This window comes from Fukomys damarensis, unplaced genomic scaffold (genome assembly GCF_012274545.1).
Source record: "Fukomys damarensis isolate Sample0158 unplaced genomic scaffold, DMR_v1.0_HiC HiC_scaffold_37, whole genome shotgun sequence".
Taxonomy (NCBI): Eukaryota; Metazoa; Chordata; class Mammalia; order Rodentia; family Bathyergidae; genus Fukomys; species Fukomys damarensis.
Window position 1 is genome coordinate 18011468 of NW_022900949.1, and position 20939 is coordinate 18032406.

Sequence of the window (20939 nt, forward strand, 5' to 3'; positions counted from 1 at the left end):
TTTGCGTGACCCCCTAGAACCCTTATCTGATACAAATACCAAGTATCTTAAGAAAGGAAGACTTAACTTGCATATTGAATTTATATACTTTTTTTTTTTTGGTTTTTGGAGACAGGGTCTCACTATGTAGTTGAGACTGACCTGGAACTCACTATGTAGTCCAGGCTGGTCTCGAATTTATAGGGATCCTCCTGCCTCAGCCTCCGGAGTGCTGGGATTACAGGCGTGAGCCACCACACCTGGCCTCTGAATTTATAAACTTGAAGTAAATTTGTAACAGTAATTTTGTGCAGGTTTGAATTTCAGATTCATAATCTTTAGAAGAAATTAATGACTAATTAGAACAACACTTTGAATAACATGGTGGTACAATCCACATGTTCCTATTGAGCACCTGAAATAGTGCAAGACAGGGAAAATGAATTTTAAAGTTAAACCTTAGGTATTTTAAGTTTAAAAATAGAAGCAATGGACCAAGGATGTAGCTCAGTGGTACCACAACTGCCTGGCAAGTGCAAGGTTCTGAGTTTGATTCCTGGTGCTGGAAAAAAAGGTTAAGCATTGTAAAATACTGTTTTGTGTTAAGCACAACTTTATTTTGTTAGGGCCATGTTTTACTTTATTGCGTTGGGACATGAGTGGCCAATTTTTATGTCCAGACCTGGAAAATGGTACCATTTCCACTAACATTTCATCAACAGTATTGAGTTCCATGTCGTAAGGTCATGTCGTAAGGGAAGCTGGAGAGAGGGGAACGTTGTGCCTGAGGGGAAAGTGGAAATAGATCTCAGTTCAGAGCAGCGACTTCCTCCCACTCTCCTGGGAAAAGATGTGTACAACTGTACTCCGAAGACTGCAGATTAGTCAGATGTTATAGATGCCTGAAAATAACCTAGACTTGCTCAAGACTGAGTCCATCTAGGTGTTCGTTTGTTTTGTTTTTGTATCAGTGATCGAACTTGGGACCTTGCGCTTGTGAAGCAAACTAAATCCCTCTCCCCCATTTAGGTTTTTAAACAAACTAAGAATAAAATGGTAGTTCTGTAGGTTCTTAAAATACCCGTGGAAAACCTGTTTTCTGTGGTTTAATATTAATATGCTGAATACTTTTCCTCTAAAGCTGGAAACAACTCCTTCTGTTCAGTATTGTACTAGAGTTCCTAGTCAGTGCAACAGAGCAACAAAAAGAAACAGAAGATGCCATAGTGGAAAGGAAAAAGTAAAATAATTTTTACTCGTTAGACAGCACGATTGTATATGTAGAATATTTCTGAGGCCACAAAAGTTGATTAAAGATAATAAGTGAATTTAGCACAGTTGCAGGATTGCAAGTTCAGTATTAAAATTAGTTATCAGTCTATAAACGTAATCTCTTATCAGATTGATGCATTAAGTTTTTTGATTGAATTGTGATTTTTTAATAGAAATAAATGATTTTAAGTTTGTATTTTTATGGAACATATGTTTAATGCATGCTAGTCTAAGTAAATGTTCATTGTTTTTGTTTTTATTTCAGGCTACAGACAAGAGAAAAGCTTTAGAAGAGACCAAAGCATATACAACCCAGTCTCTAGCTAGTGTTGCTTATCAAATAAATGCATTGGCCAACAATGTACTCCAATTGCTGGACATCCAAGCTTCTCAGCTTCGGAGAATGGAGTCTTCCATCAATCATATCTCACAGGTAATACCCTATAAGAAACTCTAAATTCACATTTAATCAAAAGCACTGTATATCTGAAAGGTATGGCTGCTTACTGCTAAATGCAGATTCATTCTAAGAAATCTGTCCTTCAGCAGTTTTGTTTTGCAGAGTCATAGTGTTCCTACACAAACCTAGATGTTATAAGCCAGCCACTTGAAGCAGTCATAGATATACATAAGATGTATGAGGCTGCTGCTGGTGTAATGTTGTACTGTTTTAATAAGTAAAGGAATACACTCTAATAAGACAAAGCTATAATGCAGTAAATACATAAACTAGTAACAGTTGTGTATCATCATAATCAAGTAGAACGTAATATACATAATGTATGTGCACTCCTTTTACATTACTGGACGTGCATTAGATCCCAGCATGAGGACTGCATTGTGCTAGAGCATTACAGTATTGCTCAGTGATAGGAATTTTTCAGTTCTGTCTTATGGGACTGCTGTTGTATGTTTGGTTCATGACTGACAAAACAATGTGGTAATGACTGAGAATAGCTTGGAAATATGGTCCCCTTACTGATGTTCTTACTAATTGTCATTATCATCACTTTTACCTTCAGTTTGAGCTCACAAATCCTATCAGTTTTTAAAAGTCTCTTGTAGGGTAGGGATTTAGCTCAGTGGCACTGCACTTGCCTCACAAGTGCAAGGTCCTGAGTTCAGTCTCCAGTACCAGCCCCCCAAGTCTTTCGTAAAACTTGTAATAAAATGTAACAAAATTTACTTAAGTCTTTTTTTTCTTTCTTTTGGTACTGGGAACTGAACTTGGGGGTCCTTGCGCTTGTGAGGCAGGTGGCAGAACCACTGAGCTACATCTCGGCCCCTACCAAGTCACTTGTTTGTTTGTTTGTTTGTTTTTTGAGACAGGGTCTCACTATGTAGTTGAGACTGACCTGGAATTCACTATGTAGCTCAGGCTGGTCTCAAACTCACAGTGATCCTCCTGCCTCAGCCTCCTGAGTGCTGGGATTACAGGCATGTGCCACCATGCTCGGTCTAAGTCACTTTTAAGTGTACAGTTTAATGGCATGTGCACTTATGTAGCTGTGCATTCACACTCCTTGTCACTGTCCTACTCTTCTAATAGCTTTTGAGGCAAAATGAATTGAACATAATTATAGCTTATAGTTTTAATGAAGTTTAACAAACACACAAACACCCACCCGTGGGACCTTCAGCATATTGCAGATGAGTATGTGCTCCCTGGTAACCCTGCCCTTCCTCCAGTCCCCTGTCCTCAGGCTTTCTGTCATCATAGATTATATTTTCTAGATTGTAAAAATGGGATCATGCAATAAACACTTTTCTTTTTGGCCTGGCTTCTTTCACTCAGTATAATTATTTTTGAGTACATCTGTGTTGAATGTAGAAAGAGTTCATTCTAATTTATTGCTGAGTGGTTTCAGTTGTCAGGTATTTTATATATCCACATGGTTTTGGAAATTTGGTTTGTTTTTATGTTTCGGCTATTACAAATAAAGCCTCATGTGAACATTTGTATGCAGAACTTTGCATGATGAATGCTTTGCTCTCTGAGGAGAGGGAATGGTTCCCCTGGCAAGTGTTTAACTTTCAGAAACTGCTATCTTGTTTTCCTAAGCAGCTGCTCTCTGTAGTCTTAGTTTACTGAGAGTTCTCATCAGGAATGGGTGATGGACTTCATCAAGTGCTTTTTGTGTTCCTGGTAAACATATTTTGTTTTAGTCTGTTAATATAGTTAATTAAATTTCTTTATTTGTTGTAATTTAACTGTTAAACTGTGCTTGCTTTCTGGGATAAATTTGAGTGTGATATATTAGGTATATCAATTTCATAGATTGTCAGTCTTAATTTAAGAATTTTTCTTACATTCTCTTGAGCATTATTGGTTATAGTTTTCTTTACCCTTTTTGGTATTTTGGTAATGTTTTTTATTTTGGTTTGTGTGTTATACTAATTTTATGGACTATGTTGGGCGGTATTCCATTTGGACCAGGAGTTTTCAGTGAAAAGGTTTTTATTTTAAGTGCGTATTTAATATCTTTAGTAGATATGAGTTTTACCTAATTATCTGTTTATCCTTGAGTAAGCTTTTTGTCTTTCCAGGAATTCAGTTATTTCAACTAAGCTATCAGATTTCTGTCTACTAACATAAAGCTGTTTATAACAATTCCATGTCCTTTTAATATCTGTGAAATCTGTATCATGTCATATTATTTATTTTTGATATTTGTAATTGTGTCTTCTGTCTCCTTTAACTTACATGTTTAACAATTCCATTGATCCAAAAAAAACAGCATTTTGTTTTTGTTTGGGTATTTTTTGAGGCAGGGGTCTTGCTATGTAGCCCAGGTTGGCCTTGAATGCAGGATCTACCTGCCTTAGGCATTTGAGTGCTGGGATGTGCATGGGCATTACACCTGTCCCTTGGTTATTAGTTTTCTGTTGCATTGATTTTCATTACTTTTTTATTGTTGTTTACTTTGGAATTAGTTTGATGACATACTATATTTGCTTAAGGCAAAAGCCAAGGTTATTGACTTGGTGATGTCTTGATATATATGTATATAGTACTTTGCGGAATGATTACTGCTATAAGGCCAATAATGTATTCATTGCCTTACATAGTTATCTTTTTTGGTATGGTAAGAATATTTAAGATCTATTCTATTAGTAAATTTCAAGTAGACATTACCATGTGATTGAGTGTAACAGTCACCATGTTGTACATGAAATCTCCAGAATTTATTCATCCTGCCTAATTGAAACTTTCTTTTTGACCAGCAGTTTCCTATTTTCTCTACTTCGCAGTATCTGACAACCAATATTCCATTTTCTGCTTTTGTGAACTTGACTTTTTAAAGTTCTACCTTAGAAGAGATCATTCAGTAGTTCTCTCTCTCTGTCTAGCGAATACTTCACTTAGTGTAGTGTCCTCCAGGTTTATCTACTGTGTCATGTTGTGAATTGCAGGGTTTCCTTTTCAAAGGTTAAATAATAGTCAACATATATTGCATAGTACACCTACATGCCCACACCCCGTCCATACCATATTTACTTAGTCCATTCATCAATTGATGCTTTTTAAAAATTTTTATGTTCAAAAGAAACTAGCTTTTAAATAGATCTAATATTAGGAAAATTATTTATTTATATTTATAGTTAGCATTTCTGAGCAGAAAAATATTTTTATATGATTCAAGTCCTTTTAAATTTATTGGAAGTTATTTTATAGCTCAGAGTTGTGATGGTCTTTATTTCTCTGATATTAAAACATGAAGTATTGTGCTATCCTGGGGTGAATTTTTTGGCTTGTATGCCTAAAAAATACTGTTGCCTTTTTTCTTCCCTTTTATTATTGTAGCTGAGTAAAACTTATCATTTTAACTTTATTTATTGTGGTACTGGATATCAAACTCAGGACCTTGTGCCAACGGCCACTAAGCTGAATCTCTAGCCCCCATTTTAACCTTTTTTTTGTTTTTTTTTTTTTACCAGGGGTTGAACTCGGGACCTTGTGTTTGTGAGGCAAGTAGCAGCACCACTGAGCTAAATCCCTGGCACTTTTTTTTTTTTTTTTTTTTTTTTTTTTTCTGGTACCGGGGATTGAACTCGGGTCCTTGCGCTTGCAAAACTGGCCACCGAACTGCTGAGCTGAATCCCTGGCCCTTTCCCTGGCGCATTTTAACCTTTTTTTTGTACCGGGGTTTGAACTCAAGACCTCGCCTGCAAGGCAAGCAGCAGAACCACTGAGCTAAATCCCAGGCCCCACATTTTAAATGTACAAGTTAAGTAAGTAGTTGGGCAAAGTGGTGCACATCTGTAATCCCAGCACTTGGGAGGCTGAGGCAGGAGGATGGCCATGAGTTTGAGGCCAGCTCTGGCTGCATAGTGCATTCAAGACAAGTCTGGGCTACCCAGTGAGACCCTGTCTCAAAAAATAAAACAATGTACAAAATACGTGGCATTGTTCCAGGGATGTAGCTCAGTGGCCCTACATCCTGGCAAGCACAAGGTCCTGAGTTCAATCCCCATGGGGGGAGACACACACAACACACACACGCACAAATTAAGGGCATTAGTACATTTTTGTGCAACCATCACCACCATCCATCTCCAGAACATTTTTCATTTTCCTAAATTCAAACTGTACCTGTTAAACACTAACTCTACATCTCCTACTGTCTTCACCCTTGGCAATCACAGCTGTACTTTCCATCTTTATGAATTTGTCTACCCTAGGCACTTACCACAAGTGGAAACAGCATTTGCCCCTTATACTGCATAAGGTTCATCCATACCATAACCTGTATTAGAATGACTTTCTTTTTAAAAGATGAATAATATTCTAAGGTGCATGTATACTACATTTGTATTTGTATAGATACTTGGGTTGTTTCTGCCTTTTGGATGTTGTGAATGTTACTGTTACGAATCGGAATATACAGTTACCTCTTGGAGATCCTATTTACTTCCTTTGACTATAAACCAAGAAGTGGAATTACTGGCTCATATGGTAATTCTGTGTTTTTATGTTTTGTGTTGTTGTATCTTATTTCCCTTTTAGATTTTAGAGTAAAATTGGTATAGACTGGAAATTTGCTCAATTAGTATTTCATACACACAGAATCTAGTGTAAAATGATCCATCCTTAGTCTTGACTTGTACAGTGCCTGGCAGATGAATACTTACTGAATGCCACTTAGTATTTCTTTATTGTGAGAATATCATGTAATATCATCTTCATTTTTTTCTGAATCACTTTGTTCATATATGTTAATGTTTGCCTTCACAGTGTTCTCTGGTTTTATATCTAGTCTCTTAACGTGTGCAGCAGTGTTAACATTCTTACAGTATGCTGTTTCTTCAAACCTGTTTATATTAAATTCCAGTTTCTCTACTAAATTAGCACTTGTTGTGTCTTTGTTGTAGTTTCATCTTCATTGTCCAGTTCTCTTCAGTATCTTGTTTTTATAAAATGTCATGGTGACTTATTGTTGGGAGATAGGGAGGTAACAACTGTGTACTTTGCAGTTGATGGATGAACCAAATAGTAGAGGTATAATTTCACCAAATCAACTTTTGAAATGTTGACATGGTTGGTCATGTTGTTCATCTGTTTATGTGGTGATTTGTGGACTGAAGATCTAACAGCAAATTTTGTGCTTTATGCTCACAGTTCTTGTAACTGAAATTTGTACTACATTGTTGAGAGATTGGTGCTGTTTATAAAATGTGGGAACTGAAATGGATGCATAACAAATGTACAAAGCAAGGACTTCCTGTATGGGTTTCTTCAATAGCAAATATTTTAAAATTATTTCTCCCTTTAATTATGTATGTTCCCTGTATTCTACTGAATCTGTTAAAGCTTATCAAATTAAATGCTCATTCTTTAGATGATACTTTAATACATATAATTGAAGATTTTAAAAATAGAACTCATCAATTGAAGGTGATTGGAAAAAAGTTCTTTTCTGTGTGAAACTTTTTTAGCTGTTTGTATGATGGCATGTTTTATGTTCCTCAAGATTTGTATTTTGCCTGGGGATTTTGCTCAGTGGTTCTGCTCCCTGCCTTGCAAGCACAAGGACCTGAGTTCATTCCCCAGTACCAAAAAAACAAAAACAAAAGAACCCAAGAAGATTTGTATTTTGACAGTTGTGCCCACCCCCTTCTTGGATTAAAAGTTACTAATTGCTTTCTTTGGTAAAATACTGACTAGTCATTTTCTACTATGAATATTCACTTCCTATTTTGTAGGGTTTTTTAATTTAATAGATTATATTTCTTGTGACACAGTGGTTATAGGAAAATACAGAAAGTATTAGAAGAAGGTAAATTCAAAAATTTTCGAAAGTACCCACTTTTTGAACTTTATCATAATAACAGTCTTTCTGTTATAGAATGATTAGAAGTAGCCATAGTGATTTCCTTTTCCATTGGAAGTTTTGGGTTTTTTCTCAAATCATAGAACTTAGAACTGAAAGGGACATTAGGTCATTTTATTTAGCCTCTTTTATAGTTCATGACACTGATACCCAGGAAAATAAAGACTTGCTGAAGTTGCAGATAACTAGAATACCATTAGAAGTCAAAAGCTGAGTGAGTATCTGGCCTCAGATAACCCATTGGTTTTCTTTTCTATATCACAGTACTTTCTACTTAAAAATTCAATCTACAAAATTTAGGAATTTGGTGAGTTTTCCCATTCCATGTTTATTTATGAATTATGAGAGTGAAACCTTACATAATGAATCCTTAAAGTATGTACACTTTTTAGAGCTGGGCATGGTGGCACATACCTGTAATCCTAGTACTTAGAAGGCTGAGGCAGGACAATATCCATGAGTTTGAGGCCCAACTGGGCATAATAGTGAATTCAAGTCCAGCCTGAATTATAGTGAGACCTTTTCTCTAAAATAAAAAAAAAAAAAAAAGAAAGAAAAGAAAAGAAAAAGAAATTACATTTCTTAAGGGAACCATTTAGTTTAACCTAAGCAAGTTTGTAAAGGCACTGTGGAGGTAGGATGGGTTCTAAGAATGGAAGAGCAAATTGAAGCAATATTCTGGGTTCTCAACTGTTTCATTCTTAGGATCCTTTTTCCTGTTAAATTATTGAGCATCTGAAGGGCTGTGGATTATGCAGGTAGGCCTTGGCGATATCTATAAAAACTTAAAACAGGAATGAAAACATTTAACTCCTTTATTAAAATAAACTTGTTATAAATTGATAAAATACCATTTTAATGAAAAACAGCTATTACCAAAGCAAGAAGTTTTGTGAATTATTTTACGTTTCCTCAAATCTCTTTTATATTCAGTAGGAGGAAATGGGATTCTCATGTCTGCTTCTATGTTTAGTCTGTTGTGACATTTTTGGTTTAGTTGAATGATATAAAGAAAGTTTGGCTTTGTGCAGTTAGAAAAAATAGTAACTTGGGGACCTGGGGGCCTTTAGACCACAGTTGAAGAACAAGTGCTTTATGTGGTTGCTGTAGGTTAGTCTGTATGGTATATATTCCCATTGTATCGTGGCTGTAACAGTCTTTGTCTTCCACCCCACCCCCACCCCTCCTTTTGGGTAGTGTTCAGCATCGAACCCAGGGCCTCATGCACACTTAAGTTTGTACTCACTTCTGAGCTCACCTCTAGACCATGTACTCCCATTAAACAAACTCTCAGTATGTCTTGGCTCTTTGTCATACAGTTTTTTGGGCACTCTTATCCATAATATCAAGGGACTTCTGCTAATCCCTAATGGCTTGTTCATATTTAACTGAGGTTTCTTCACCTAGTTTCTTAAAGCTGTTTCATGAATCTGAAGATCCAGAGTGCTACTTCTCTAGTGCTTGTTACCAGCTGTTTTGTCCTTCTCCCGCTCAGATTCATATGTTGAAATCCTAACTCCAGGTAGCTCAGAATGTGACAGTATTTGGAAATAGGATCTGTACGGAGACAGTTAAGTTAAAAGGAGGTATTAGAATGGGTCCTAATCTAATGTGACTGGTGTCTTTAATAAAGAGGGGAAATTTAGATACAGAGACTTTGATAGAGGACCTCCTGAATACAGAAGAAAAGACCCATCCATATGCCAAGGAGAGAGAACTTTAGTAGAGTTGAACCCTAGTCACATGTTGATCTTGGACTTCTAGCCTCTAGAACTCTGAAAAAACTTCCAAGTTACCACTTCTGTACTACTTTATTAAAGTAGACTTGACAGGTAATGTGGTACTCTTATGTAAATCATCTTTTAAAATTTTTTTCTTGGTACTGGACATTGAACCCAGGCCCTTCACACTTGAGCTACATCCATGGCCCCATTTTTAATCTTATTTTAAGACAAGGTCTTGAAGAGTTTGTTTCCTAGGCTAGGATCAAATTCATGATTGTGTGTCCTCAGCTTCCCAGAGCTCAGGGATTATAGGCATGCATAACTATGCCTGGGTCAAAAAAATTTTTTGGGGGCGGGGGTATTGGGGATTGAACTCAGGAGAGGCAGGCGTCGTACCACTGGGCCAAATCTCCAGCCCCTGGGTCACTCTTGAATAAGTCATCTTTAGCATTATCAGTTTTATACCTTTTGCCAGGTATTATTTACATAAACTTTTTACAGAAATCAATACTACCAGAAAGATATAACACAAATGTTTGAGTGTCATTCATAATGATATGTTGGATTAGTGTACCATGGCTAGGAGCATTTAAGAGTGCTCATTTGAGTGGTTGAACTACCATGAGAAACATACATTAATTGCACTATTCATTACTCTTGGGTGTGTGTGTGTGTATCTAATATTTCTAAGATGAATTGTGCTGTAGTAGGCTGAGTAATGGTCCCCAGAGATGTACAGGTCCCAGTTTTTCTAAGTGTGAATATTGTGTGTATAGCAGAAAGGAGTTTCACAAATATAAATTAAAGATCTTGAGATAGGGAGATTTTCCTGGATTATAATTGGGTCATAAATGTCATTACAAATGTCCTGATAAGAGGGAAGCAGAGGAATTTCTGGCATATAAGAGCAGGAAATGTAAAATAGGAGCAGAGATTGGAATGATGTGATGATTGTCAAAGAATGCTACAAGAGCCACCAGAAGCTGGAGTGGGAGGAGGAGATGACAGACAGACACGTGGGACAGACTTCACCTCCTCCCTATCTTAGAGGAGAGTTTGGAGTTTAGATCAGTATGTTTACTATACATATTTTACTAAAACTGTTACAAGATCTAGAATTTCCGTAAGGTAATCAATTACTATATACAGGTTGTAATCTAAAATTACTAGCCTTGTGAAGAAACAGGAAAAAGGTAATCAGTGGAGATCAAGCTGAGGTGATTTTTGTTTCTTTTTTTTTGCCTCTCTGGCTTCATTCCTTTCCTTTTCTGCCTCATATTCTGTGCTTCAAACATAATTTATTCACTTTTCCAGAAGCTAGTCGGTTTGTTTGAGGTATCTTCCTCCCTCCCCAGTTGCCTTGGCCTAACTCCTGAGCATTCTCTTGGTATCTGCTCAATTGTCTGCCTTAGAGAATCCTTTTCTTTAGTCCCAGGTTAGATTTGTTCTTTGTAAGTATTCTGTACATACCCCTACATGATAACTTCTGTTTGATTATCTTGATCTGTTCTCTCTTCCTTGGTCTTTTGCCCTTACATGAAGGCTTAATTATATGAATTATACCAGTGTCTGTGACTTCAGGTTTCAGAGTCAGACAATATGTAGCACAGGCAGATTGGAAACAGTAAGAGAAAACTTGGAATATTTATTTTCCTACTTTCTCCTTTGTGAGATCAGTATAGACTGGCTGTGTCCCAAGACAGGTCAGCACTCCTCTCAAAATGGCCTTCTTCATGTAACTTTCTCTTCCAAGTCCCTGCAGTCTCTCTAACCCCTGAGCATTTTGGATTTAGAAAGCTTATTGGACTTGCTCCCTCTAGTTCTGTATCTCTCCTTTTTCCCTTACCCTTTATACTTCTTTGTGTTTATTTAGTTCTTTTCTATGTAAGTGACCTGTGCATGTTCCTCATTTGGAATATTCCATCAGCTGATCGGAAGTGTGGCTGATACATCTTACCATGTATTATTTATGATACTGTGTCTGTCTTTTAAATAATTGCTTGGTTTTTGTTTGTTTTGTTTTGTTTTGTTGTTGTTTTTGAGACAGGGTCTCACTATGTAGTTGAGACTGACCTGGAACTCACTACATATCCCGGGCTGATCTCAAACTCACAGCGATCCTCCTGCCTCAGCCTTCTGAGTACTGAGTGGTATTACAGGTGTGTGCCACCATGCCTGGCTCAGTAATTGCTTGTTTTTTGCCTTTGCCCTGACTTAGGTACAGGAGCCCACCTGGTGAGATTCTGAAGCACTCCCTTCCCACCTTAGGCAGTCCAGTTATATTATATATTGTGACTCTTTGTAAGAGTTGATCTGAAATTAGAGCTACGGGCTGGGATGTAGTTCAGTGGTAGAGTGCTTTCCTGGCATGTGCTAGGCCTTAGCTTCAAGTCCTGAGCACTGCAGAGGGGTGGGGGGGATCTTTTCTCCTGGGTCAGTATCAGAGCATATATGATTAGAGACATGTTTCACCTAGCTTGCTTCCATTCCTTCATTAGGTCTTAGCCTAACTTACTTAAAGGTAGTTTTTCTTTGGTTTCTCTTTCTGACCTGCCTTCTATTTGTACAAATATTATAAGGAGTCTCTGTTAACTGTTTTTATAGCATCTTATATTATTTTGATTTAGTTATTTGTCTAGTTATTCAGTATCTAGTGGGTGTAGGGTTTTTTATGGTCAGTTGCTGTGTTCCTGGTATCTAATATGCATGCATGCATTTATTCAACTTCCTTCAAAGTAAAGGAAGTTAAAAGTGGAAGCTGCTGGTATTCTTTGGAGGATCATGCTACATAGAATTTAGGGCCATTAGAATTCTTCATAGTTTTGAATAAAGTAATTCTCTATTAATTGCAGTTGATGAAGAAAATTAGTCTGTCCTCTTTTTAGAGATGTGTTAGTTGTGTTCCTCCTCAGATTGTTGATAAATTATTTACTAAATACACTTGAATCTGTGCTTGAAAGTTGTATACTCTCTTTTGGGCCCGGGATTTAGCTCAGTGGTTCTATCGCCTGCCTCAAAAGCGCAAGATCCCAAGTTTGATCTGTGGTACCCCCCGCAAAGTCATATACTCTGTTTTACTTTTTTCCACACCAAGGGCTTGTCTAAGTTACTTTTCTTGTTGCTGGATTAAAATATCTGACACACACAAGTTAAAGGAGGAAAGGTTGATTTCAGCTCACAGTTTGCAGATGTTTCAGTCCATAGTTGAGGGTGGCAAGGTGGCATGGGAGAGGGGCATCACAGAGGAGAAGCAGTCCATGGCCAGGAAGGCAGCAAGCAGTGAAGAAGCAGTAGCAAACCTCCTTTTCTCTTATCCTGTCCAGACTACAAGCGTTTTGGGTGGTGCCACCCACACCCAGGAGGGGGCTTCCCATTACCCACACTCAGAACTGTGATAAACTAATTAGTGTGCTGCTCTAGTACCACACACTCTTCATCTCAATATCACCCTGGATCAGCCAGCTTGGAAAAGCCTCACCTATCTGTGCATGAGGCTTTGGGGGGCATCTAGATAAGAACCATCACAGGGTTGAACCCAGAGCCTTTCTTTGCAGTGAGCTACACCCACCTCTTCTATGTTTATATTTGGAGACATTCTCAGTAAATTGCTGAGACTGGGCTGGAACTTGTGATCCTTTGCCTCACAGAGTGCTAGAATTTACTGGAAGACTGCGTAATTAAAGTAATGTCTTGTTACTTAAAGCATTTTTGGGGAAACAATTTTGAATTTGTAAGTTTAAAAATTGCAAGAACAGGATGACGCTTTTTGCTCTGGACGGTTTGATAATAACTTATTGATATGGTGTTCCCATTAATGCTGAATACTCTCTAGTGTGTATATATATATTTTTAAGAAACAATAAAGTTCTTTTTCAGCCATAGTACAATAATAAAGTCAGATAATTAACATTGATGCATTGTTGCCATGTAATCCTCAAATTCCATTCAATTCTGCCACTTCTAATTCCTTTATAGGAAAAGGATCCAGAAATATTTAAATATCTTCTCTCCTTAGCTGCCTTCGGTATGCAAACTTAATTTCACCTGATCTTGTTATTTCAGATATATAATTCAGTTGTTTTGTACAGTGTCTCTCAATGTGAGTTTGTTTAATGGTTCCTCATGATAGGTTCAGGTGATACGTTAAAGATGACCTTTTTTTTTTTTTTTTTTTTTTTTTTTTTTTTTTTTTTTGGTACCGGGGATTGAACTCGGGTCCTTGTGCTTGCAAGGCAGGCCTCCGAACCACTGAGCTAACTCCCCGGCCCTAAAGATGACCTTTGAAGATAATATTTTCTTGTTCAAAAACTGCTCTTATTTTTAAAAACTTTTTTGTTGTTTACATACTAAATCTTTTTTAAGCCTTTTTACATACTAAATCTTTTTTAAGCCTTTTTAGCTTTGGCCCTTGAGAATCTTACATAATCTTTACAGCTAGAGGAAACCTGTAAAGAATTTGGCATGTACATCAAAGCAAAACATCCCTAAAAGTATTTTGTAAGAGACTAACAAAATTACTGTCATAGGAGTTTTTTCCCCAAATCACCAGGAATAATTTATTTTGCTATAGTTGGTCATTAAGATAATTTCTCACTGAAAAGTTCTCCAGTTTCTCAGTTGCAAGTGGTACTTAAACTTCAAAGGCATAAATAAGCATGTTTTATTACTCATTTCTAACATAACCCTCTTGGTTAAAAACAAATTGTACGGCGTTTCATCATTGTAGCTGTGAAATAATTCAAATGAGGTGGTCAGAACCATGGTTCTAAGCCTATTTTTAGATTGTTTCCCTGTTTATCTGTTTTATTTTTTCACTGCTTGCGGTTTTATTTGCCATTGCATGTGTTCATGTTTTTCATAACCCCTGCCCCATCTAGCTTGGTGTATAAATTATAAAGCCTTCATTGAGTTAATTCATTTAAAATATTTTTTGGAGGGTACCAGGGATTGTGCTTGGGTCCTTGTGCTCTTGAAGCAGGTTGTGGAACTACTGAACTAAATCCCTGGCCTTCATTTAAAATATTTTTGATAAAAATTTCAAGTTACGGATCTAAGGACTAATCTCTTGGGATTCTTTTTATCTTGATACTATATATGCTATATACTACTATATCTTTTCTATTCTCTTCATTTTTCTTTTTGAAGATTTGTCTCTCCCAAGCACATTACTAGATTAAAAATCCACAGTGATATTTTAATGGGGGTATTTATTGTATTTATATTTAATATAGTTTTGACATACTTGAATTTAAATGAACTGCCATTATTATTATTATTAATTTATTTATATTTTGGGGATCGATTTTGGTACTTTGCACTTGTAAGGCAGGTGGCAGAACTGCTGAGCTAAATCCCCGGCCCTGTTATTTTCTTTTCTACTCGTGTTATAGTGCTCTCTTTAGCAGCACATATATTAAATTCTACCTATGTTATCTGTTGTTTCTTTCTAACCTATTTTTGGAGTAGCATTGTTTTAGAGGCCTTAGTATGGCTGTGTGTGCATACATGTGCTTTATGTGGATGTGTGCTGCCTCTTGCTGTGGTGAATTGTTTCCTCTTTTTTTTTTTGGTACCAGGGATTGAACTCCGGACCTTGTGTTTGCCTGACAGTCATGGTGCTATGAGCTTAATCCCCAGCCCTTCCTTATATGTTTTAAATGTTGTTTGTGAGCTCATTTTATGATCTCATCTGTGAACTCTTTATGCAGCTTGTGAGATATACTGTAGAACTTCTTATTCAAAACATGAAACTGACACAGTATACTTTCCTGTTCTGCCAAATGCTCTAGAAATACCATCAGCCCAGGAGTATTTGCAGCTTTTAAACCTGACAACTAAATGGAAAGATGCTTTATTTTCTAATTGCTCCCCCTTTTCCATATATGTGCATTAGTTTTCAGTTGTTGCTATAACAGATCCATAAATTTAATGGCTTGAAACAACACAACTAGGTGGACCCTGAGGTGCACTCATGTAACCTAGTACTCTGTCTGGGAGACTGAGGCAGGACATTCACAGGTTTGAGTCCAGCCTGGACAACCAAGCAACTCAGTGAGACCCTGTCTCAAAATAAAAATTTAAAAAAGGACTAGGAATGTAACTTGATGCCAAAGTCCTGGCTCATCCTCGCAGAGTACTGGCATTGCAGGAGTGTGCACAATACCCAGCTTGTTTTTCTTACTTTTATTAAGTATTCCTTGTAAAAAAAAAAAAATTTTTTTTAAATATTTGAGGTTCCTTTTTGGTTTTATTTGCTTTTAAGTTCTCCTACTCCTTATTTATGTGTAAGAATAACAGTAAAGTGCTTAAGTAGAAACTTAAATCACAGAGATTAACAATTGCTGGGGCGGGCAAGGCACCTCCTATTTTCAGTATGTAGTACAAATCTCTTTTATAAGATAATCTCTTTCATATTTTTTCCCACTCTGTTGAAAAATTAAAATAATTTAACAGATGTATAAAACAAAAATTGTACCTATTCATAATATATCATTATTATATGATATTTTGATACAGTACATGCATTGCATATTTTAAAAATGAGGGTAAATACATCAATCTCCAACGTTAATCATTTCTCTCTGGTGAAAACATTTGAAATTCTTCCTTTTAGCCTTTTGAAATGTGCTATACATTGTCATTACACGCAGTCAGGCCACTGTTCTATAGCGCACCGGAAGTTCCTATGCCTAACGACTTCATACCCATTGGTCAGCGCCTCTTCCTCCCTCTTTTCCCCATGTCTCTCCCCAGTCTCTGGTAACACCATTCTGGTCTCATGTTCGGGGAGATCAGGTGGATATCTTGTTGTGCCTTCTTATTTATTTCACTTCATGATTTCTCTTTCTAGCCATGTCATTGCTCATGACAGAATTTCATTCTTTTTTATAAAAATAATATTCCATCAGGTATATGTAGCTCTTCTGTTTCTCCAGTAGAGAATCTTCTAATTTCTTCTGTAAGACATACTCACGCAGAAGTGCTGGCATTCTGAGAATGTGGTGCAGACTTGGAGGGACTAGAAACTCCACTGTTCTGTGTGTTGACCAACTGACATTAAGTTCTCCAGCTTTTAGTTTTTGTTCCTTACGTTTTAAAGACAGTCTCATTGAGATATAATTAGAATATCAAGAAATCAAACAGTATAGTTTATTGGTTTTCAGTACATTCACAAAATGAAATGTCAGTGTGAGAGCACTTTCATTCTTCCAGAAGACACCCTTAGCTATCACTCCCCACTTTATGCATCCCTTCTCTGCCCAGCCCTAAGCAACTAGCAGTCTGCTTTTTGCCTTTATAAATTTGCCTACCCTGGATGTTTCATGTAAATGGAATGATATAATTGATGAACTTTTTTTGGTTTATTTAGCATGATATTTTTGTAAGATTCATTTATGTTGTATTTATTACTACTTCATTTCTTTTTATTGGCAAATATTCTATTGCATAGATAGACCATTTCATTTATCCATTCATCAGATGGTGGACATTTGGATTGTTGGTACTTTCTGTCTATCATGAATGCGGCTATGAACATTGGGTGCACATTCTGTGTTTTCACTTACATTGGTTCTATACCTGGGCATAGACTTTCCTGGGTCCTATGGTTACTTTTTGTTTAATCACTTGATAAACTGCTAGCTACTTTCCAAAGTAGCTGCACAATTTTATAGTCCAGCTAGCTGTGTGTGTTAAGGTTTCAGTTTTGCTATATCTGTGCACACTTGTTTTATTTTTTAATATAACCACAGTCAGTGTGAAGTGATGTCTCATTGTGGTTTTGTTTCCTCCCCTCTTGTAGTCTGTGGAACCTGGCACTTGAAAATTCTGATCCTCTTAGTGCTCTTTTCTCTTAGGACAAATTGCTTGGCTGTGTGTGGGTGTTTCAGGTTCTGGCTTCTTCTGATCACATCAGTTAGCTAGCTAGCTTGTCTCCACTTCTCTACCATCCAGAAGTTCATTTGAAGTTCTTGTCCACTGATTCTTCCCTTATCCTTCTAGCAGGATGTATGTATATGTATAAATATACATTTAAATTAATACTGCAGTTATTTTGGTGAAATCTGTGTGTGGTCAGTTCTGAAGATTTAATCTGGATTTAATCCAATTTAATGTTTTTATGTGTTTGTTTGAGACAGCGTCACACTGTATAGCCCAGGCTGGCTTCGGACTAGTAACAATCCTGTTGCCTTAGCCTTCTAAGTGCTGTGATTGCAGGCTTGCAGCACTGTGCCCAGTGCTAGTTTAATGTTTTAAAATGTTTTTCCACGTAAATTCCCCATTATGGCCATCATTTTGAATAGAATTACAGAATCAAAAATGCTCCTGTGATGAGGGAAGAAATAAAAAGGCTCAGAGCAGGCCTTTGGGTTACTTAAAAGTTTGTATTGAGCTTAAATCCTAGTTTGAAGCTGGGCTTGGTGTTTCATGCTTATAATCCCAGCAATTGGGAGGCTGAGGCAGGAGGATACTTAAGTTCAAGACCAACCTGGAGTAGTTACTGATCCCATTTCAAAAAAATTGGAGATAGTTATCACAAAATTAAGCACAGAGATTTTTAGGTGAGGTTGGAGGCATAGCTCAGTTGTACAGTGCTTGCCTAGCACGCACAGATGGATTCAATCCCTGGCACCACAAAAACCAAACAAACAAAAATTTTTTCATGTCTGCACTCCCAGCAACAATGGAGAAGGGTTCCTTTCTCTCCACAACCCTGCCAACATTTGTTATTGTTTGATTTCTTGATAGCAGCCATTCTTTGTGACGTGAGGTGGAATCTCAGTGTTGTTTTCATCTGCATCCCTTGAATGACCAGTGATGTGGATCATTTTTTCATATATTTACTTGCTGCTTTTACTTCTTTGTCTGGGAAATGTCTGTTCATTTCAGAAGCCCATTTTTGAATCGGGTCTTTATATTTGGGGGGGCTGACTGTTTTGAGTTCTTTATATATTCTAGATAAGAGTCCTTTGTCTGAGGAGCAGCTGGGTATCTTTCCAAAAGAATCATATCACAGTTATATGTGCGCACCTATATTTATAGTGGCACAGTTTGTAGTAGCTAAAACTTGGAAACAGCCCATTTGCCCATCATTTGGAAACTGGATAAAGAAGATGTGGTTTTTCTATAAAATGGAATACTACTCAGCCATAAAGAATGTGAAATTAGATTCACTCATAGGAAAATGGATACATATTGAGGATATACTCCTAAGTGAAATAAATAAGTCACACGTGTATAAATACCGAATAGTTTCTCTGGTGTGAAAAACTGTAATACTACATAAGATCCTAATGAGATAATTGACAATGTGAAATAGGAAGAAAAGGGCTAAAGGTGTAGGGAAAGTGGGGAAGGGTAGGGGAAAGGTAACAAGGGAAAAGAAAAAAATGGAAATAAAGTGTTTGTAAATGGGGAGGGGAGGAGGGGGTGAAGGGAGGGCAGGGACAAGGGGAAAAAATGAGAACCAAGACCTGTCATGTAAAGATACAAGATCCCAATAATGAATGTAATTGTACTGTATCCCTAAAATGTACCAATAAACTCAATTTAAAAAAAAGTTTTTTTTCACGAATATATAATTACTACGGAAGCATTCCATGCTTTGTCTTACATTCTTAAATAGGTAGGACAGAGACAAAAGAAAATGTTACTGGTTAGTACTGAAAATTACACATGGGCCAAATTATTAGTGACAGGTCAGATTTTTCACAGGATAAAATACTTCAGAATAATTCTGATCTGGGTGCTTTATATTTTCCCACCATAGTCTCACTTTCCAGCTCAGTTTTTCTAAATAAATCTACTTTATAGTGTGTGTATATGGGTCACTCTGGCTCGAGTTAACTTCAAAGTTGATTGGAACCTTGTTTCAAGCTTATTGAACAAAGCCCTGTAACAGAATGGTGGGCATAGGGCCATTTCCAGAGTCTGGTCCAAATGAGCAGTAACAGACAAAGATTGTCTCTTGGCTGAAGGGTTTCTCTGTGTAGCTTGTTGTAGGACTCTCTTACACTTTTTCTACCCTTCTTTTTCTATTCAGAGAAAAAGTATTTAGATTTTCATGCCGTAGTGTTTTATTTTTCAGCAAACATTTACTGTATTTTTATTTATATACAAGATTCTTTGCTTGAAACCCATCATGCCTGCTCTAGTGGCAGTGGTGGGTGGTGAAGATAGTAGGTGTCCCAGTATGATAACATGAAAATACTTGAAACATTAAAATAGTGTTTCTTTCCTGCCTGCCTTGCTGTCTTTTGATAATTAGGAAGGTTTTTTTTTTCTGGAAGATAATTAAAAGTAGCATATGTGTACTCCTCCACCCCAACGTGACAAGGAAAGAAAAATGATTAAAACACTTCTGTATAGTAGTTTAAAATAATTATGTTTTTAAAGATTTAGAAATCTTGTCGGTTTATGAAATTTATCATGTTATTTCCAAATATATTTTCTTCTCAAAGTAAGATGGAATATTTTAATCATTCCCTTAGAATGTCTGCTTACTACATAATGCAATAAGAATATAGTTCAATACATTGCCAGTATTGGAAATTGAACCCAGGTTCTTTGTACTGAGCTACGTCTCCAGTCATTTTTAAAGTACTGTTTATTTTACACTTTTAAATATTTAATTTAGTTTCAGTCTTTGCGGGGAGGATCAAAGAAAGGTGGCCAGCACCACTGAGGTAAATCCCCGGCCCATTCTTTTTTTTTTTTTTTTTTTTTTTTTTTGAGGTACTGGGGATTGCCTACATTCCCAGTTCCTCTCTACTCCCTTTAAATTTTTTCTCATTTTAAGACAGGGTCTGGATAAGTTGCCCAGGCTGGATTCAAACATATGAACTTCCTCTGCCTACCAGAGTGTTGGGATTACAGGCATGCTCAAGTTTTTATCTATATCTACCTGTGTATCGGTCAGTCAGTCAATCTGCCAATCATTACTGGGGATTGAACTCAGAGCCTCCATACTGAGCTACATCCCCAGCCCCTTTTTTATTTGCAGATTTGCAGATTCCCTGTGTTACCTAGATGGAACTTGAACTTGCCATCCTTTTGCTTCAGCCTCCCAAAGTGTTGAGATTATTGGTGTGTACACCTGTACCTGGCTTTCACTTATTTTTAGCTTTTTAAGCTCTTTTTCGTAATCTCTAAGCACTTCTGTTTTCATGTGTTTGCCTTTGCTTATGTTTTTAAATTTCCCTCTTGAATCAGTTTCTTTCTTCCCCCTTCCCCCCATGCTGGTGATCAGACCCAGGCTTCAAGCACATGTTTGGCAGCACTCATCAATGAGCTAAGTCCACAGTTTTCTATAGTTGATTGTTTTTGCTTTTTCCTGTGCTGAAGATCAAACCCAGGGCCTTAAGCATGCTAGGCAAGTACTCATTCTACTGTGCTATGCCTTTACTGCTCCATGAATATTAATCATTCTTTTCTCTTTGCTCTATTTATATTTTGCATGCATTAAAGAATTTTTTTTTTTTTGGTACCGGGGATCAAAGTCAGAACCTTGAGCTGGTAAGGCAGGTGGTGGAACCACTGAGCTAAATCCCTGGCCCACAATTAAACATTTAAAAAAGTTACTTCTACTTATATCTTCAAAAGAGTAAATATTATAATGTGTAACACTAAAACA

The 20939-nt window shown here is 36.9% G+C and overlaps 1 protein-coding gene across 1 annotated transcript in view; it reads left to right on the top strand.

Moving 5' to 3' along the window:
• Abi1 (abl interactor 1) overlaps window positions 1–20939 on the top strand; it is a 91502-nt gene that overhangs the window by 34474 nt on the left and 36089 nt on the right. Inside the window, exon 2 of the mRNA XM_033759659.1 lies at window positions 1517–1684. Within this exon, the coding sequence (XP_033615550.1) occupies window positions 1517–1684 (168 nt within the window). The remainder of the gene's footprint in view (window positions 1–1516; window positions 1685–20939) is intronic.